The sequence below is a fragment of the Centruroides vittatus genome, unplaced genomic scaffold (assembly GCF_030686945.1).
Source record: "Centruroides vittatus isolate TY-2023 unplaced genomic scaffold, ASM3068694v2 scaffold_1431, whole genome shotgun sequence".
Lineage (NCBI taxonomy): Eukaryota > Metazoa > Arthropoda > Arachnida > Scorpiones > Buthidae > Centruroides > Centruroides vittatus.
Window position 1 is genome coordinate 973,612 of NW_027122678.1, and position 20,545 is coordinate 994,156.

Consider the following 20,545-nt stretch of genomic DNA (forward strand, 5'->3'; position numbering starts at 1 on the left):
CGTGATACCAGTTGAGATGCTATAGATGCTTTGGAAAATCCTTCAACTAACCATGTTCGAAGCAAACTTGAAATTAGGAGAAAGACGTCCGAATTAAATACATTCTCCAAAGGCTTGCGTTTAAGACTGTTTTCATTCATTAATTTCGGGTGGAGAAAACGACTAAACCCTGGTCGTGGGTTCGCGCCTCGCAACCTGGCTGATCACGTGGCGTTTTCTTCACCTTTAGAACTAGGATACCTAAAGAGGATCTAGTTTCACACATATAGGGTCTCCCTCGACAGATCGCCCACATATCGTAATCAAATAGACCAATAAATCACCAACGGGCTGGTCACGTGTGATTTTCTAGGTTTCCTTCATGCGTTTAACACCCATTTAGTGCCCAGTGTCTATTGGAAACCAGTCGTTAACACCAAATAGAATCCAGTTACCAATATGTTGGTGTATACTATTCAGGTGCTATTTAGGTTAGCCCATCCGTATGGATCCCATCCCAATGGAATAAGGAAACGAAACTCATACCAAGGGGTATGAGTTTCGTTTCCTTATTCCATCGATTCATTCATCTATCCCTATATAAATCAGTCTTATTCTTTTCGCTCTGTGGGTACAAAGAGGGTTTCTTTTATCAGGTCTATAGATCACGTCCACAATCCGGTGACGGGAAATCCTGAGAAATTCTAGTGTTTTTCCACAGCACGGATTCGATCCCGGATACCCAATAGTGGTACGCTTATTAAATAAGGCTTAGACATGATTGTCTAAGCCATATTTAATTAATATGTAAAGCATACTCGAGAGCCGTGCATATGGTATTATTATTAATTTTTTCCAGGAAAAATGTGAAAATTCGATTTTATTATTTTTCCAATTTGTGGAAACAATATTTATTTCTTAGAAATTCTTAAATGTCCTGTACAATAGATTAAATTACATAGTAATTTACAAAACTGGGTAAAAGATAAAAAATTTAATTATTATTTTTTTAAATTAGAATTATTTTTATGATGGAAATATTTTTACATGATTAAAAACATATTATATTTCATATTATATTTATTTTTCGTTATATTTTAAATTAGGAATCGAATTTTAAAAAAGATATCGCATTTTACATCACGAATAAAAGGAAATATCTGGTTATATAAACGAAAATTAGCGATAAACATTGAACGTTACATTAAATAAACTCATAAAAAGATGACTATAAGAGAAATTACATTAATTCTATTCAGTTTTGCAATGACTATACAAGCAATACCGTATTTTTTCAAGAGTGGTAAGTGTTTTTATAATTTATTTTAATTATACAAAATGCAAATTTTAGTACAGTTAGCCCTAAAAGTTAAGGATATAGCAAACTGCAGGGATCTTAATTAAATAAATGATACAGGGTGTGCATAAGTCTGCGTTAGCAATTTGAGGTGTCCTATAACTGCAGAACCATAGGAGTTAATCTCCTACGGTTCCAGAGTTTTGTGAAATCTTGTAGTTGATGTTTGTTTATTATTTTTATGATAAGAACCCGCAGTCATCATAAACTTGCTTAACAGCTTAACAGGCTGCATTCGGAATTCACAGACACAATCAAAATAACTTGAATTTCTTCCTTCTTACCTTTGTTTATCTTTAGAAACATAAACAAAACAATATGATTTCTATTGTTCCATCGAATAAATGTTTAGATAGTTGAATAAGTTATAAAAGAATAAGTTTTCAAACCCATTTTTGTTTCTAACACACGATGCAGTGTAATCTAGCGACCACTTGGCTTATTTTCATCTGTATTTCAGTTGATAAGCATATACATTCCGCGTTTCGGGCCTATGCCTCTCTTCAGTCAACTAAAATTGTTAAAAACAAAAGTTTGTTGCATAAATACATTTAAACCATTATACATAATATACTTTAAAAATTAGGATTACACTGCATCGCGTGTTAGAAACAACGATAGAAATACGACACGGTTTCAATTTATCAAAACCCATTTATCTTTTCTTATATATACTTCACATTTCTTATAATTATAATTTACTCTATGAATTTATGTCCTCCATTCAATACTCAATTATAAGTAAGTTTATAATTTTGGCTTGAATCTACTATGGTATGTATGGTCATATATGCTTTTATTTATATGTATAGAGATAGGATGCGGGTTCGGACTTTTCTAGGACCAAAAACATGCTTCCTGTTTAATTTTCTCTGTTACTGAGCGATTTATAATAATAATAATAATAATTTTTATTAAGTCATCTTGTTTATTCACTTTTTGAAGCATCACTCATCCTATAGATTTCGAATTTTCCCTGTGTCTAGGACAGATGACAGGTGATTAATTATTTTACATTAAAAAGCAGTTTATAAGAAATTATGGATTATGAATCTGGAAATATTAAGTGTTTTATAAGTGAAATTCAACAAAGAAACTGAATTATTATGTTCTTGCACCAAATTCTCCGATTATTATCACTTCAATGCAACGAATTATAGTAAGATGAATAGTATTTTATGCAACATAAAATACTATCCATCTTACTATAATTCGTTGTAGTTTATGGCTGTTTCTAACCACGTTATCATAGAACTGATAATTGGAGGAATAAATGAAAGTCTTATGGATCACATGACACGAGTATGAATTCGATTTTATGTGTACAATTTAAGGGACGTGGCGAAAAGTAAATCATTGTACACAGTGGGAAGAGAGGATTCGAGTCATTGTCTACATAGAACTTCATTCGTGCTGTTTCATTAGTGTTTTCGCCAATGTTCGGGGTTATAGACTATTGTATACGTAATTAAATGGAGAAGTATGCCAAGAGTACGTCACTGTACACACAACAGGACGAGAGGAATCAAAAGTGGATCAAAACTGTATACGTAATTAATAAGAGGTCCTGTATATGATAATAATTATTTAAGGTTATTTGTTTTTAAATTGCTGTAAAATTTAATTATTTAGCTTTAGTTTTCCTTTAATTAGTATTAATTTTAAACTAAAAAAATGTTAACCATATACGTTATTTATGTGATTTACGTCAGTTTAATGATCTACTTTGGAACAATATTAAGAAAAATGTGGATGATTTAATAAATTTAATTGCGTTCCAATCATTTAGCTTATTAATTATGCAATTAAAATACATTTAAATAATATTAATGTGAGTTAAATTGACACAATTTAGTAAGAATCTACAATTGTAAATGTTTCAGATTTTTGACAACAGATGGCAATAGCATTTCTAAAAAGCATTGACAATTCGAAATTGAAAAGTACAGTCAAACACCTCTAACAACGGCCAGCTATTGTTTTGAGATGGCCGTTGTTCAGAGGTTCGAATGTATTTTAAAATATATTTATTAAATTAAATAATAAAATAATGCTTTTAAAATAAAATTATTAAGAAAAAATACATTATTAGCTCGCTATCATTTATTATACTAACAGCATACGCCATACGATCATAAATGTAGTAGAACCAGTCTAAAATATATCCTCTACAAACGGTAAACTGTCTAAGACGGAATTGCAATACTTTTTGGATAACAATTTCATAACAAACTAAGTAAAAAGTAATTTTTTGGCGTAAAAGTAGTTAAATTCTAGAACATAAATTAAAACACATTCCAAGAGTATTGGATTTCTTTGCAGGTTTTTTCGGTTGTGACCCACATACGCTTTTTTCTTGAGGCATAAAACGCTTATTCTAGAACAGAAAGGCTTCAAAATATGAATTGTATAAACCTCTATAAAACGGAAACATCTGGTATACCATCGTGTACCGTTTTAGACAGGTTTTACTATCTAAAACCAACTTTAAAAAAGTAAAGAATAGTAAAATTCACCATTATATTGCTTAAAGGATGAATAGAAAGTACTATTCTGAAGATTCACGTGATATGAATAGAATCAATACAGTATAAGCAGACATGGGCAAATGCGGCTTTTTTTGAGTTACATGCTGCTCTTGCTAAAAGTGTTTATTTCTGTTTTTTATTATTATTTTTACAATTTTATTTTTATAATTGTGTGAAAATATGTTTATTAAAAAAATTCAATGTTTGTTTTATATTATATAATAAAATCGCGCGCCTTACCATACTATCCGCCACGACAGAACAGAACTGCGGCTCTCATGCATGTTGCAAAACCTACATTTCGGCTCCCACCGAACTCCTGCTTGCCCACCCCTGGTATATAGGACCAATAGGGTCAAAGCTTACTGCATCATTTAAGTTAACTTCAATCTTTTAAAAATATGACGCAAAAATATAGGTAATTTAACTACATCTATATATGTTATACAGTTAGGGATTTAGGCTGATTTACCTGAATCATTTTACGTAAAGATTACTGATTTGACCTAACTCGAACCCGAATCATGGAGAGCGATCCTCTCAGTTACAGTTAATTGAATGTTACATAATATAATTACTTAATAAAGAATTTATATTAGTAACAGGCGTAAACTTCGTCGTTTTCTTCTTCATCTTTTGTTCCATGTTAGAGAACACCATTTGCTACTTTCATTAAGCATGAGCAGTACCTAATGTTATAATTATTTAAAACATTTTATAATATATTATATTTAATTTCAGTCAATTCTTCAATTTGTAAGACTCGTACTGGAGAAGTATTGCAAATAGGAGAAAAGTGGCACGATCCTGATAGATGCGTCCAATATTCCTGCGAAGTGACTCCAATAGGAACAACATTGATTGGAAAAACGTAATTTAATATAGAATTTATAGAAATTTTGTGATATAGCTTATTGCTAATGATATATGAATGAAGATTTTACAATTTTTTTTAGATGTTCGAGTGTAATTTTTCCTTCAAACTGCAGAGGAGTGCCAGGAAAAGGTCAATACCCCGATTGTTGCATTAACGTCGAGTGCGAGGAAGATGATATTCCTATATTTCCAAAATATAATCCAAAATACTATATGACATAATTTTAAAACTAATAATTTTAATTTGAAATTATTATTGTATTTTTATGCTTCAAATCGTATAATAAAGTTCTTAAGATAGCATACTTTTAATTTATACTTATTGCATTTTAGCACTGTTCAGATTTCGCTGTTGATTTTTATGATTTTCTTTTGCTAAACTTTTCTTTCGTTTTGGGTTTTTTCACATTTAGTAACAACCTAAATAAGGGCTAGGTTCTTCTCACAATTTCCTCTCAACAATTCCTTCTCACACTTCTCAATAATTCACAAAATCTTTAGTATCACTAGTTTGTACAAACGATATACGGTCAAATACACAAATAGTGCCACCTCTCTAAACTGTCAATAAAAATTTGCCAACGAATCCTTCCCGTAATAGAGAAACCATTAAATCTGTGTTACTAAATGTAGTATTTTGAGTTACAAATGACATGGTTATCACTAAATTTCCTGACTCAAACTTATATATAGACTTTATTACTGTTTTATATAATGTTTATTGTTTGAGGTATTTCAATTAGCACTACACTCAATATAATGTCCATTTTGGAAACTTAAATCGAAATTTTATTGTATATCTACTCTTATGGCATGGCAAAATCTATTCCTCTTTTCAGGCATGTCAACACAATCAAAACACTCAACTTCAATTGAACAGTATTAAATAGAAATCGATAAATTGGAGAAAACTCAGAATGAAATACTCATGGAAATCTTAATAATAATGGAAAATATTCCTGAAGAATATCTTGGGCGGGCTAGGAAACGAATTATATAAATTTGAAGGCTTTCTCCAAGATTATATATACTGTATATATATATATCATTCTTATAAAAGATTACATTGCAAATCCTCATGGAATAGTTTTCCCGTAAATCCATTTCTTTTAGAGATAGTCTCCAAGAGTATTGTATATTAAAAGAATAACTATTAAAGTGAATTATATGATATATATGAATTCATCTTCCTAATAGTTTATTAAATCGTCTTAATATATCTTAAAAATCATCATAAACTCAGGTATATTTACTATTGTACAGGGACATTTACAAAATGTCTAGAAATCTTAAACATCACTACTTGATCACAGAGAAAGATATTCTGAGTCAATTATAGAATTATCCATAACTTAGTCCTTAAATTATCACCCCAGCAGAGACTAGTGAATTAAAACCACTAAACAGTAGTAGTTGGTCGCGGGTTCGCATCTTACCAAAGTGGAGATTTCCAGGTTTTCTTCACGTGTCTAACATCTAATTAAGAGTTTTTAGAAAATGTTCCCGAGAGGAATCTTCCTTGGCAGATGTGTTGCGTTCCTTTATCCCATACGTTCAATTCATGAACCATGTTCAAAAAATTGATCAACTCGATCCATCATTAAGGATCTGAGGATGAAATCATAAGAAATTATTTAGGAATAAAGAAAAGGAATTTAATAAAAATTACGAATACTTAAGAGTTATATAATGGAAGTATTTATTGATTACTTATGTTTACATGTAAAATATGATAAAGTATTGTTTAGTATTAAAAAATTCCTATTCACATCCAATTACATATTCGCAGCATTCAGGATATATCTTTCCTTTTCCTGTACATAGCAATTCGCACCCTTGAGGTATGTCTTCTTCTTTGGGAGTATCAATGCACCTAAATAAAATAATAGAAATTATAATTTTATTTTAAGTTTAATAATAAATTATTTTATTTATTCTCATTTAAAATTTAAATCCGGCCGGGTCGATAATCAAATTAATGCCAGATACATCGAAGTTTTCCCTGCTGCCTAGAAAAAATCTATATTTAATAATTAATTCTTATCTTTTAACTTATTTAACGACCTGTCATTTAAAGATCTTAAGCGCTTTCAAGCTCTTTTATAGCCTGTCAGTAACCATACTGATGAGGAAATCGCCTCATGCTAAGTAAATTAATAATTTTATTGTATATTATAAAATTTAATCTCTATAAGAGAGATGTGTATGTATATGATACATAGCTTCCTATTGTACAGTTTGAAGTAATTGTAGTGAAGCCATCCTATGGAAATTTATATACGTTGAATGATGTGTTATTTGCGTTATAATAAAAACAGTTTTAGCATATGCTGTAATTCGAAAAAAAAATTCATTTTTACAGTATTTTTTCATATATTAACCATATAACCGCTAAGAATTTTAGAAATAGACATTTACTCTACCTACAAACAACATTCCAACGTTAAAACCATTCATAATACTGAGGAGTGAATGAGTTGTATGTGAATAAGTCCGAATTTATAAAAAATAAGTGAAGATTATTTGTTAATCGAATTATAACTTGTTATTTTATTCTTTAAACATGTGTTTTTCTTAGAAAAACAGCAAAGCAACACGAATTTCATTTTAAATACTTTAAAAAATGGTAATCTTCTTTCTAATATATAAAAAAGTTTTACATTAATAAAAACCTAAAAGAAGTTACATTTATCAGAAAAAGTTGCGATATTTAATTAAAACAACTGATATTTTTAGTTATAAAAAACATATAGAACATATACAAATTAAAAAACACCCTAAAGAGAATCTAATTAATATTTCAGAAGGCATGTCAATTGATCTCAATGGTATAAATTAATAGAGGGCGCCTCCACTGTATGGAATATTAGGAATGAATTGGATAACATTACTTGTGGGTATGTTACTCTGGTTAAGACCGGATAAACACCTGATGTCGGTTTTTTACTCTGTTTTATTCTTAATGGAAATAACACATATTTACTGGAAATGAAAGTTTTCATAGAAAATCTAAAATGAATAACTGTATATATTTTATCAAATTGTATTAAACCGCAATAATTTATGTATATTTTTCTATTACAGAGAATGGTTATACACCTATGTGATAAAAAAAAATAGAAACATAATTTTAAGATGTACTGTACCATCATATAATATGTAAGTTTTTGTTATTATATTCCCCCCTTTTTACGTGATATTTAATAATGTCATAAACTTTATTATGATTTGTATTTTTAACAGTACTGAAGAGGGATTGGAAACATAAACCAACCCGAAATGCATTTGATTAAAAACCTTTTAAAATAAACCGTAAATTTTCTAACCATTGCTGTAAGGTCGTCTACCAAGAATCATTTTTTTGGATTACAAGGACGGTACACACAGAACACAGAACAGAACACAAAATTATAAAAAAAACAATTTTTGAATTTTTAAATGTTACAAATAATTTCCAAAATAATTATTATGTTTTAGTTTAATATTTTAAAATTCGATTTAATATTTATATATACGGAATGTTTATTAAATTGGCATTACGGATATATTTCTCTGGAATATTCTCACGTAATTTCACAGGTGGCGCTGTAACATACAAAAATTGATAGATGGCGCTAGTAATCAATCTTTATGTGTTACAGCGCTACCTACCTATGTGCAGGGATAAATTGAATTTTTTCAGTCAACATTGACAGAAGCTGTAACATATTTACTTCTTTACTGTATTAACTCTAACCCTGTTCAGTATAAAGTATTAAATTAAAAAAATCTCATAATGTAAATAATGTAATTAATAAAAATATAAATATATGTTTAATTTAATAAATCGAAAACATTAAATACTTAAATATTATCAAATTTCAAATTCTTTTTTTAATATTTAAACTTCCTGTTTGTGGTATTTTAAGGAGAAGATTCTGAGTCATTAAATTAACATGAATTTTTAATTGAATAAAATAAAACAAAAATTTAAAAAAATACTTCTAATTTAACTTTTATAAATTATGAAATTGTGTCGTGTGAATTATATTTTCTCTAACATTCACTAAGTATTAGAATAATTATTTAAATTAAAATATTTGAAATTTTTTAAATAAAATCTCACTAAAATTTTACTAACAGCTGTTTATTTTTGGCTTTTTTCTCTTGTACTTTTAGGACTTAAGAGAATTTGTACAGCCCATAGTGAGTAACATATAGCCCATAAATTCCTGAAGTTTTAAACCTGAACTCGAACCCAGATTTCCAGTGCAAACAACTGTATTTGGGTGTTATAATTTACATGTATTACGTAAGTTTAACTCTTCAAAACGAATGAAATTTACAAGAGTTATACTTTGTTATATTGAAATTATACTTATTTTTCGTTATGCAAGGATGAAAAATAAATAAATTACTTACCTTCTTATAAGCAAAAATGCAAAATCATCGTCGACCATACAAGTAAATTTTTCGCATTTTTTCTTATTATACCATACTTCATGATTTTCTCGATTTTTATTTTTCACCTTACATTTACCTAAATCAGAAAATTGAAATTATATAATTTTAACATTGTAGAAAAAAAGTACAAAGAATAGCATACTTTTATTCGACTACAAATTTTCAATTAACAGTAATAATTCCTCATTAGAATATCAACTTGATTACTTAACATTGCCATTTATCTTTTACTCTTACAAAATACTTTTGCTCTACGTAATTGTTATTCGAATAAAGCAAATTTCAGAAAAGGAAATGATATTTCCAGCAATTTTCTTGAAGGAGATTTCTTTTGATTCTGTGAACTGAGAGAAACCTTGGTTTTCTTAATTAAATCATAAATATTCTTGGAGGAGATTTGTAAAATAAGCCTCGACTTTGAAAGGCAATTTTGTAAGTTGTGTTAATTTTCTGTAATCCACTCAAAATTTTTTTGTTCTTCCCTCTTTCAATGGAATGCCCACCAATTGCCGAGTGGATAAAATCATCGAACAGTGGTCGTGGATTCGCATCTCACCAAGAAGTTTGTGAAGTTATCCGTGTTTTCTTCACGTATCTAGTATCTAAATAGCGGCGAGTTTCTAATAGAATGCCCTCCTGGAAGGCATCTCTTCTTGGAAAATCATCCAAGTGTTCAAAAGAAGACAGAGGAAGTTTTATAAATATGAAAGTAGTAACTTTAATATAGTAATGTTAAGAAAAAAAATTGAATTTAGGTCAATTTCAATTGATCTGGATGATTCGATGATTTAATTCTCAGTGCCAAGGATGCTCTTGGTTCTCATATGGACCACAGACAGGGCAGTTACCTTTTCTGAGATTAGCTTTATTCGAATAGCAAAAGCATTTGAATAAGACAAATGAAGATATAAGTAAAATTAAATTTGTTTAAAGAATATGATTTTTGTGAATTAATTGGTTATTTAGTTAATTTAAATCGTAAGTGTCTTGCCTCCTGAGACATTAATCAGCAGGCACACTTGCTTTTTATTATGCCATATAATTATTTATATTATTTTACTTTATAGTTTAATCATATATTAAGGTAAAAGATATAAAATCTTAGGTTTTTAATCCTCCTTTTTATATCCAACAGAAAGGAAACTTTAATACTGTGGAATTCATGCAAACTTAAAACTTAGTTTCAATCATCTTTAGAGGCACTCTGAGCTGTTCCACGCCGAAAAAAATCCATAAGATTTACAAATTTCGATTCCATATCCAGAACTTTTAATTTTATACGAATCACAAATGCAATAGATTCATTATATTTACTAGAGCAAAGATTTCACTAATTTACTATGGCAAGAATTACTGAAGAATAGAATCACAGATTGATGTAATGGATTCGCTACAGCAAGAGTTGACTGTATTGATTATAGAGGGCTCGTGATATTGATTACAGCAGAAAATCTACTACATTTACTATAGCAAGGGTCATTACATTTATAGCATCTGTAATGAATAATAAGAGCCAAGATTACACAGTAAAGAATAATGCATACCCTATTCATTAACAAAATATTTTATATGTTTTAATATTAAACATTACTTTGGAAGTACTTATTTAATGCTGATTATGATGCAACCAACAGATGTTTAATGACAACCAAATGGAAATTTCCACTTTCTTGCACAACCAAACTTCGAAAATTTCTCAACTTTTGCAAAGTGATTTGTGTTTTAATTAATGAAAATAGGCAAAACTTTTTCAACTGCATATTATCAAATTAATTACATGAATAAATTTTATTATTTAAAACGTGCTAAATACATATTTAGTAAAAATATTATCTGTCATATTTAATTGCTGTTTTTACAATAATAAGCTATTCAATTTTACAAGAAATTATAATTTTCATGGGTGAAATGATCAATTTATCTCATTTTTTCATAGGATTAAGCTAAATTACCTTGTGAAATTTATGCCTATTGCAATCATATTAATTTATTTTATAATTCATTAATTAATATATTTTTATGTATTTATTTAAAGACGTTCTCAAATCAGCTGCCAGGCCCCTTGTTGTGCGGACTATAAATAATTGAAGGTAACTTAAAATAAGGCCCTGGATGGTATGTATGGTTATCTGAGGAGGAGATAAAAATTCTCTAAATGCATCGCAAGTCTTTATTGCATTCCATACAGGAATGCAATAAAGTGTCAGAAAGTGCCACGTTTAATGTATTTTATTATATATGAGCAAGTCTATTTAATACATTAAATTAGTCCAGCATGAATACAATATTAATAATACGTTATCAGAACTAAAGAACTTAACGTTAATTAAAGCAAAATAACTAATTTAGTCTTCCAAACAGGCTAAGAAAATGTATAAAAACTGAAAAGTTATCTTTATATATAGCATTATTATTCTTAAAATTCCTAAATATTACTAGCAAATTTTACTTTCACTTATATTCATCACTACAGAACAAATCACATAACATATTCTGGATATGTTATGTGATTTGCATCCTTCATATTTAATAATTTACTTCCATACACCTAATAATTTACTATATTAAATAAATATGAACATTAAGATAAATTATATCATAATTAAATAAGATTTCATTCATCTGTTATTGCATTTTCTTTAATTGTTTAATTTACATTAAACCCCGCTCTTACGACACGAGTCGTAAAGCGAGTCACAACACAACTTGAGCTTACGTTCTTAAATATGAATCAATATTGAGATTTTTTAAAATTAAAAATGTATTTTTCATCAATAATTATGTAGAAGCAGACAGAAGAGTGTGAAAATCAGTTACAACTGTCTTGACTCCATCTGAAAATCGTAAAAAAACCATAAATAAAAGCAGATGTATTGTCTTATTAATTCACTTAAATTTATATCATTGCCAATTTTTACATAAAAGATTAAATTAATAAAACCTTTCCGTAATCATGTCCTGGATAGAGAGGCTTTGCTGAGTCTACCTTGTCCTTGATAAAAGACTACATTAATAATGAATAGCTGTACGATTATAAAATGCCTATAAAGTTTACATGTATTTAAATTAATCAGCGTATAATTTTATATAAATGACAATATTAAATAGCAATAAATTTAAATTTTTATTTATTATAAACATCGTAAAGGAATTACAATAAATTGTTGGAATAAAGGACTGTATTAATATATAAGTGCAGTCGAACCTCCAATGATGGCACCTCTAAATTACCTCCAAACATTGGCTTTTTTTATAATGTTTTCATCAGTGGTCGTTGTTCAGAGGTTTGCTTGTATTACTATCTTGTTAGAACTTTCACGCAGTTTATTATTTAATATTTTAATAAAATACTACTTGAAAATCATGCCAACAAAGGCAGAATTTAGATTTGTTGTGGCTCTAACGTATATAAAAAGCCCTTCTCTCTACCAAACAATAATAAATTTATAAGCATGATGCCCTAAACTGTGACTTAATTTATTCGTAAATCCAATTCTAATGTTAAATAAATTATACAGCTGATAACCGTATACTTACTACAAGACATACTTAATAAAAAAACTAATTTTTTATAAGGAATTAAGCATTATAATCGTCCTGTTTACAAGTTTCCTTCATCCCAATTATTAAAAATAGAACTTCGAAATCGTGAAAATTACAAATATCCGAAAATTATAACAATATTTTCACATAAAATATCAAAAATCAACATTTAAACTCCATAATTAGCCACGATAACACCGCAATAATTTAGAGTTGGATTAAAAAAAAAACTCACCATTGACATTGGGTACAACCCGGAAACGAACGTTTGGCTTATTTCCAGACTTACGAAATGCACTCAGCAACGTTACCAGGATGCTGATAGCAAGAAATAATAAAGCACACTTCATAGTATAGAACGTAGAATTTATTTACGACAAACGTTACAACTAAGTTAACAAAATAAGCTACTAACAGAGTGATGAGTTGTTATCGTTGGGTGTTCTATACCGTTAATTATCCATTCCCCTCCATCCCGACCAACTTATTAAACGGGAAATACATCGTTGTTAATGAACTGCAATGATAAAAGCTATTATGTACTACTTCTTTCACTATTATACTACATTGTGGCTTTACTGTACTTAATTGTGTTACAGTATATACAATTCTTGTTTGTGTAACACTTTGTAAACATTATAAATAAAAAGTTTTCAGCCAAACATTTTTGTATAAAGTTAAGAAAAATATCGTTTGCTTTATTTTATATTATAATAAATAAGTCGTTTATATATTGATAGTTGGATAACTTCTTGCAATACTTTTCTTTACTCACCCTAGTACAAAAGTGTTAATTATACTTTCAAATTTGCGACTTTCACACATTTCGTCCATTAACGTGAGGTGATAGCATCTTCCTTCGCTAGTTATTTTGCTTTTATTATAAAAGTAATAATAAAATTTAAAGTAAAACGTAAAATATTTTTCTGAAAGTTAATAGAAACTAGTTTTGTTAACGTGCGACATCAGCACACTACCTGCCACACGATTAATTTCATTTTTGAACGTGGTATCAGTAACTCGTGCTTCATGACCAGCTTCAATTTTCAGTGAAGAATCAGTACACTAGGTGCCATACAGTTGCTTTATTTCTGAGTAATTTACCATGTAATTTATGCCAAACAGCCAGCTTCATTATGAGAGATTATGCCAATCTACTGTACAATCGATTATGAGTGAGAATGAAGAACAAAGTTAGAACTCTAAACCAATTAATGAATTGGTGCCACTTCTATTCTTCATTCTCACTCCTATTGGTCATAGATTGGTAAAATTTTAGAATTGGAAGGCCAATTCTACTCTTCATTCTCACCCAGAATAGTGTGCACAATTGAAAAATTGAATTGGAGTGCCAGCTCTATTCTTCATTCTTATTCATAATTGATTGTAGATTGGTACAATTCAAGAATTGGAGTGCCAGCTCTAATGTGAACTGGTATGGACTCATGTGAACTTCATGGATTCGAATCCTTGATTATTTATTATAGGAAAATATAAATTAGCGCGTATCTTACTATACATCTACTTAAATATTTAATTTATACATAAATTTATAATAAGAAATTAGATTTGTTGAAAGAAACATCATATTTTTATATTGTTTTAAACTATAAATTAAAATAAACACGAGAAAAGTATGTAAATTAACGTCTACACATTTAACTCCATATATTTTAAATACTTTGTCACTGGAAGCCAGTTGGTTCTATCTGCTTAAGATTTGCACTACGTTTCACTATAGTGTATAACTACAACTTCGTTTACAGTCAAATCTCTAAACAACGGTCAGGAACATTAAGATGGCCGTTGTTCGGAGGTTATTTTGTGTGCATTTCAAAAAGAAACGTTCCTGAAAGATGGCCGTCGTTTACAGGGCATTGTTGTTGCGGGTTAAACTGTTTAACATTTATATTATGTATTTTTAATTCTTTCTCGTTTACTCTATCTGATTGGTACCCTAACAGTACCCTACTTATTACACTTCATAATTTTATAACATGTAATAAGAGTTATAACCTTATTCTTACATTTACCATGACGTAAGAAATCTTATTTAAATGTAAATTATATCCTTCCAAATTACATTACGATATATTAATTATAATAAGCATAAAAATAAAATTTTAAATATGAAAAAAAATATATTTATTTACAAATATCCTTCGATGAAATTTACAGAGTTACTAATTTCTCTTTCAAGTCATTAGCATCAAATGCACTTCGTACAACAGATCATTACAAAAGAATGATTATATTAAATAATAATGATGTTTATAAATAAGAAATGTGGTAAAAACTTATTCGCAGTTAGGTGATTTTGGGCAACAATGTGGAAAATAAGGCTCCAATATTCGTCTTTCGCAGTTTTCTGGAAGCGTGTACTTGCAACTGTAACAACAAAAATATAATTCATTATTATAGAGATAAATGGAATTCAATGGAATAAATGGAATGCCTTAAAAACTTCTACACTTTATGATTTATCATTGATAAACTGTAGATTATATAAGTAATTAATAATTAACCGGCAAAAACAATAGAATGGTTGATTATTTGTTGATCTAGCCCTATAATTAAAACAATTTTTGAAATAGAGAATTATAAATTAAATGTAGAAAATCGACATTTCCTGGCCAAATTCTTCTAAAACTGTCTAGAAAAACGCAATTCTAAGCAAATTTTGAACTTAAAACTTCTAGAATACTGTAATTCTAAAATTGTAATACAGTTAAGTAAATTGTTGCAGTACTCAATACACTAAGTATAATATTGTCAAAAAATATTAATTTTTCAATTTGTTTGATACAAATACAATTGCCTGAAAATATGAAAATTCAAAAAATTTTCTAGAATTTCTACAATAATAGAAATTCTAGAGAATTTTTTGAATTTTGAATTTTCTACCGTTTATAACTTTGTTAATTTTGGATATAAATCATTTTAAACAAGTTCTATAATACCTAGAAAATGTCTTTATCTCTACAACTTGATATTAGTTTATCTCAAGTTGTCGATATTAACATAAACAATGATTTAAACAAAATAAAAATATTTATTTACTTCACTATACACAGATTTAAACTGTAAATATTAATATTTGATAACACTATAAATTATTTTCAAAGTTTGAATTTTAAATTTAAAATCTTAATATTTTGTTTTAGGATACTGCTTACTATTATATTAATTAAATAATTAATGTTTAATGCATTTTTTATTGAATATTTAATTTAATATATACCTAAATCTTTTTGTAGATTACTTTTGGAGTGCCTTTTTTGTTGTTATTCGATATTTAATTTGCTTACAGCAAACGAAAATTCTAATATATTTACGTATAATATTTCCCAACAATTTAAAATCCTATACCAACGTAATTGTGAATGTACTGTACTAGGCATTGAGCATTGGAGGGCCCTTCATCTTTTTTGCTTAAGGGGTTAAAATTTCTAGTTACGCCACTGTTTCTCACACCCTCACACTTACACATCTCTTACTCTCTCACTCTATCTCACTCCCTCATTTTCTTATACGTCATACGCTCTCATTTTCTCTCACTTCCTCTCTCATTCCCTTCCACACTCTCACTTTAACACTTCCTCACACACTCACACTGCCTCACACTCTCTCAGTCTCTCTTACTCCCTCTCAAATTCTCACACTCTTTCACATTTAGTCTCTCTCACACTCACTCTCACAGAGATGCTGAAATATACTTTACTTTAATAACTTTTTGATACACTTAAATATTAATAGTCTTAAAAGTACTCTAATTTGACACCCCTGAATATAAAAAGTTAATAATTAGGAACTATGGCTTAATTTTTATAATAAATTGAGCAGATAAAAATGAAATGAAATTAAAAATATTTAATTAAATTATAATTAAAATTCAGGTAATTACCTTTGAATTTCAACATAGGCCTTTTGTGCAGTGATGTGACATTTTTTAATTTCGCACCGGTCCGAATCGTGAAAAACCGAACCATCATCTAAATGTATCCAAGGTCCTAAGATGCATTTCTCTATATAATAAAATTTAAAAAAAATTAATTAGATTTAATTTAAATATAATAAATATAAAATAAAATTCCTAACGTACTCCCTCGCCTGGATACTCCTTGGTAAGTGACAATTCCTTCGAAATAGTCGAAATCTTTGGTGCAAAATATTGATGGAAATAAGATGGCGACGATCAGAATGCTCTTCATCTTTGAAGTAAATGAATACTACTATTGAACATTTTATCAGATCTAGCTATATATATATATATATAAAGTAACAAGATAGGAATGGCCTCTGATAATTTTTACAACCTTCTTGCAAGAGGGGTGTTTATAAATGTTTACTCGTCTTTAATCACGTCATCCTGTTTACGTCTCTTCAATGATTTTTAGAAGGAAACTGTTATTGTTTTTTTCTTAATATGAAGTATATAATACGACTTTTATCGATAGAATATATTTTTTTAACATAGAAAACAAACTTAATTTACTGTTCTAATTAAATTTATAACACAGGAAGTGACGTAAAGCACCCCTTTTTTATTTGCAAACCATCAGTTGGTGTGAATTTCAATTACGCTTTGTGTTATGTAATTAATAATTGTCGTCATTAGTATCGATTGTGTGCTTAGTCATTTATGACCTAAATTTATTTATTTATTTATTTATTTAATATTAATGACCCTGACATAAAAGTAAAAATTAAATTTTTGATAAACTTCTTTAACTTTAATGAATAACAACAAGGGTATTGACTGGGAAATTTCGAAATATATTTTTGTTTTGTCTTTCTTAAATTCGAATTTTTATCGATTAAAAGTAACGGATATTTTTTAATTGTATTTTTTAAAATTAAATTTTGCTTAAATATTTTTTATATTTATGTAGATTAGTTAATTGAAATAATAGAAATTTGCTTAAATCTCTTTGAATAAAATTTCTGTAATTTATGCAATTTTTTAAATTACTTGAAATGATTTTAATTGCATTGTTTTAAAAATAATTTTAAATATTTTATAAAATTTCTTTTAAAAATATTAATGATAAAGTATTATAACAATAGACATTGTTGGGACGTGTATAATAATAGACATTGTTGGGACGTGTATAATAATAGACATTGTTGGGACGTGTATAATAATAGACATTGTTGGGACGTGTATAATAATAGACATTGTTGGGACGTGTATAATAATAGACATTGTTGGGACGTGTATAATAATAGACATTGTTGGGACGTGTATAATAATAGACATTGTTGGGACGTGTATAATAATAGACATTGTTGGGACGTGTATAATAATAGACATTGTTGGGACGTGTATAATAATAGACATTGTTGGGACGTGTATAATAATAGACATTGTTGGGACGTGTATAATAATAGACATTGTTGGGACGTGTATAATAATAGACATTGTTGGGACGTGTATAATAATAGACATTGTTGGGACGTGTATAATAATAGACATTGTTGGGACGTGTATAATAATAGACATTGTTGGTCGTGTATAACAATGGACGTTGTTGGAATATGTATGTAATAGATGTTGGGAGGTGTCCATTATTTAAGTTAAGACGGCCATCTCCGAACAACGTCCATTTTCCAGTAACTTTTAAAGCAAATATATTTTTTATATTTTTAACAAAATTTAATTAATAAATTTAAGTTAATTAATTACTTAATTCGAATCATTTAATTTAATTATCAAAACAATTTTATTATAATAAAAATCACTTTATGAAAACTTATTTTTAAAACAATATAAAAGTTTAAAGGTCACGCTCATAAGTAGGTAATTTCGTCACATTTGAAACGTCATTTACTTGTGAAATTATAGGAGTTATATATGTGATGTTTATAAATATTATGAACGAAATTTCTTAATTCAAAATTATATGTAAGTCTAAATTCTTCGCGCTAACTTGCGTATTTAACGTATTTCACATAAAATTAATATTTGAAGAAACTTATGAATTACAGATAAATCATTGATTAAAATTGGATATTTTTATAAATGATTTTACTATGAATTTTATGCTTTATAATTCAAAATTGGTATTGGTTTAAACGTATTATTTAGCTATAAAAGGTACAATACAGTAGACCTCACTTTAATTAACGATACTAAGTCGTAAAAACGGAGTCTATTATATTGTACAGTAGCTGTGTATGTTGTTCTTGCAAGCATTTTTAAAGCAAAATATCGTAAATTATACACTAATTTCTTATAGTTACAGATCAAAATTGAGGTTCTATTGTAAAAATTAAACTTGTGATATTACATGTAAATGACTAATAGAACAAACTAAAGTGTCTAAATACAGGAATTTCCTAAATTTTGGATGAAATACGATCCTAAAAATGTGTAAGAAAGTCGAGCAAATGAGTTTTGTTACTACAGAGCTAATGAAAAACATTACAAAATGCTCTTTTACTTTCTTACAGCAATATTTTATGATGCAATATACATTATTTAAAAATTAACAATATAAAAACGTTAAATAAATAATAATTAATTTCCACGAGTAATTTTGACATTATCGGTAATAAAAATGGACAGAAAAAGCCTCCAAACTATAATTTTTAGGTTAAAAATATTCAAAAATCCAAACTTGGCATACGAAAAATGATTACAGATATAAAAGTATAATATACGAAAAAACTTGTATATCATATTATGAAATCATAATACATATATAGAAATTATATGTCAGCTTGCAGTAGTGGATTAAGTCCTTCTGAGGGCCCCCAGGCACTGAAGATTGGGGCTCACTACGTAAGTTTACATCATAAAGTTGTCTAATTGTAACTATTCAATTATGTGTATATCATAAACAATTGCAACAGTAAAATTACTTTAATTTTTTTCTTGGCATGTGTAGGAACCACCAAAATCTGGGGCTCATTGCATCCAATAGAGGTTGCAAGGTACAGATTGAGAGACATTACAGCGTGGTAGAGCCATCACTTATAACTTAATTAATCCCTAGAAAATTGTCATCAAGCGAGTAGTAACTTAAAGCCTAATTTCCCATAGGTTTAGTATCATGATTTGAAGTTTTCTTCTCAGAAATGAACTTTAAATTATGTATACACCAATTCCTAAATGGCCAACAGACCAAAATATTTAATTGCAGCCATGATAAAACCCGTCGTAAAATCGGGGGAGTCTATACAGATTGTTAACCGTAAATTAATATTACAAGCCTATAAACTAATGAGTAATTAAGTAATTTAAACAATAATATATATGATGTTAAGTAATATACGGTTGTACGTGTAAAACTGCACGAGTTATAAAAGACGATGTGCAGTACATGCTAAGCGATGTTTATAATCAATTTTTATATATCGAAATTCAGTATATTTGTTAACATTAGTGAAGATTAGATAAGGTAGACTCTACGAGTGATACATTACTATAAATAAAAGTGATTACTTACGTATCAATGTTAGTTTTATGAACTGTACATCTGAGAAAATTAAATATAAAGCTTACTTTAAGGAATTTTCAATATAATATTTAAGAAAATTTACTTGGAATTACTGAGAATAAAAACAAGGAAAGTTATCGCTCAAACTCACGGATGATCACACACACTCACAGGTGATCTAACTTAGAATTGATCACATATACAGAAGATCAATGAGAAAAACAGTAGAAAAAATTTTCACGTAGAGATGATCACATTAACATGGAATCACGCACAAAAATGATCACACTATTAAGGATGTCGGAGATGATTACGTTTACATGGGATCATACTCATCCACTCGAGATCACACATGACTGATAGAGGATCATACAGAG

At 28.4% G+C, this 20,545-nt stretch overlaps 4 protein-coding genes across 4 annotated transcripts in view; 2 read left to right on the forward strand and 2 right to left on the reverse strand.

Annotated features, from left to right (window-relative positions):
- LOC136986986 (uncharacterized) overlaps positions 1-20,545 on the forward strand; it is a 461,301-nt gene that overhangs the window by 395,541 nt on the left and 45,215 nt on the right. The gene's annotated exons all lie outside the window — the stretch shown is intronic.
- LOC136987003 (venom peptide MmKTx1-like) lies at positions 1,146-5,036 on the forward strand. The gene is made up of 3 exons (XM_067284637.1): positions 1,146-1,282; positions 4,606-4,735; positions 4,821-5,036. The coding sequence occupies exons 1-3, from the start codon at positions 1,204-1,206 to the stop codon at positions 4,960-4,962; spliced, it is 351 nt and encodes a 116-aa protein (XP_067140738.1). The 5' UTR covers positions 1,146-1,203; the 3' UTR covers positions 4,963-5,036.
- Positions 6,416-13,216, reverse strand: LOC136987002 (U-scoloptoxin(16)-Er10a-like). The gene is made up of 3 exons (XM_067284636.1): positions 12,962-13,216; positions 9,142-9,259; positions 6,416-6,613 (listed from the first exon to the last, which is right to left on the reverse strand). The coding sequence occupies exons 1-3, from the start codon at positions 13,074-13,076 to the stop codon at positions 6,502-6,504; spliced, it is 345 nt and encodes a 114-aa protein (XP_067140737.1). The 5' UTR covers positions 13,077-13,216; the 3' UTR covers positions 6,416-6,501.
- LOC136986995 (uncharacterized) lies at positions 14,859-17,082 on the reverse strand. Its single transcript, XM_067284628.1, has 3 exons — positions 16,829-17,082; positions 16,631-16,751; positions 14,859-15,114 (listed from the first exon to the last, which is right to left on the reverse strand). The coding sequence occupies exons 1-3, from the start codon at positions 16,935-16,937 to the stop codon at positions 15,024-15,026; spliced, it is 321 nt and encodes a 106-aa protein (XP_067140729.1). The 5' UTR covers positions 16,938-17,082; the 3' UTR covers positions 14,859-15,023.

Coding starts and splice junctions, on each gene's coding strand:
- LOC136987003 (XM_067284637.1), top strand. CDS start 1,204: ATGACTATAAGAGAAATTACATTAATTCTATTCAGTTTTGCAATGACT. Junction 1,283..4,605: donor ACCGTATTTTTTCAAGAGTG/GTAAGTGTTTTT, acceptor ATTTAATTTCAG/TCAATTCTTCAATTTGTAAG. Junction 4,736..4,820: donor ACAACATTGATTGGAAAAAC/GTAATTTAATAT, acceptor AATTTTTTTTAG/ATGTTCGAGTGTAATTTTTC.
- LOC136987002 (XM_067284636.1), bottom strand. CDS start 13,076: ATGAAGTGTGCTTTATTATTTCTTGCTATCAGCATCCTGGTAACGTTG. Junction 9,260..12,961: donor GGTTGTACCCAATGTCAATG/GTGAGTTTTTTT, acceptor TTTCTGATTTAG/GTAAATGTAAGGTGAAAAAT. Junction 6,614..9,141: donor GCATTTTTGCTTATAAGAAG/GTAAGTAATTTA, acceptor TATTTTATTTAG/GTGCATTGATACTCCCAAAG.
- LOC136986995 (XM_067284628.1), bottom strand. CDS start 16,937: ATGAAGAGCATTCTGATCGTCGCCATCTTATTTCCATCAATATTTTGC. Junction 16,752..16,828: donor AGGAGTATCCAGGCGAGGGA/GTACGTTAGGAA, acceptor TTTATTATATAG/AGAAATGCATCTTAGGACCT. Junction 15,115..16,630: donor GCCTATGTTGAAATTCAAAG/GTAATTACCTGA, acceptor TTGTTGTTACAG/TTGCAAGTACACGCTTCCAG.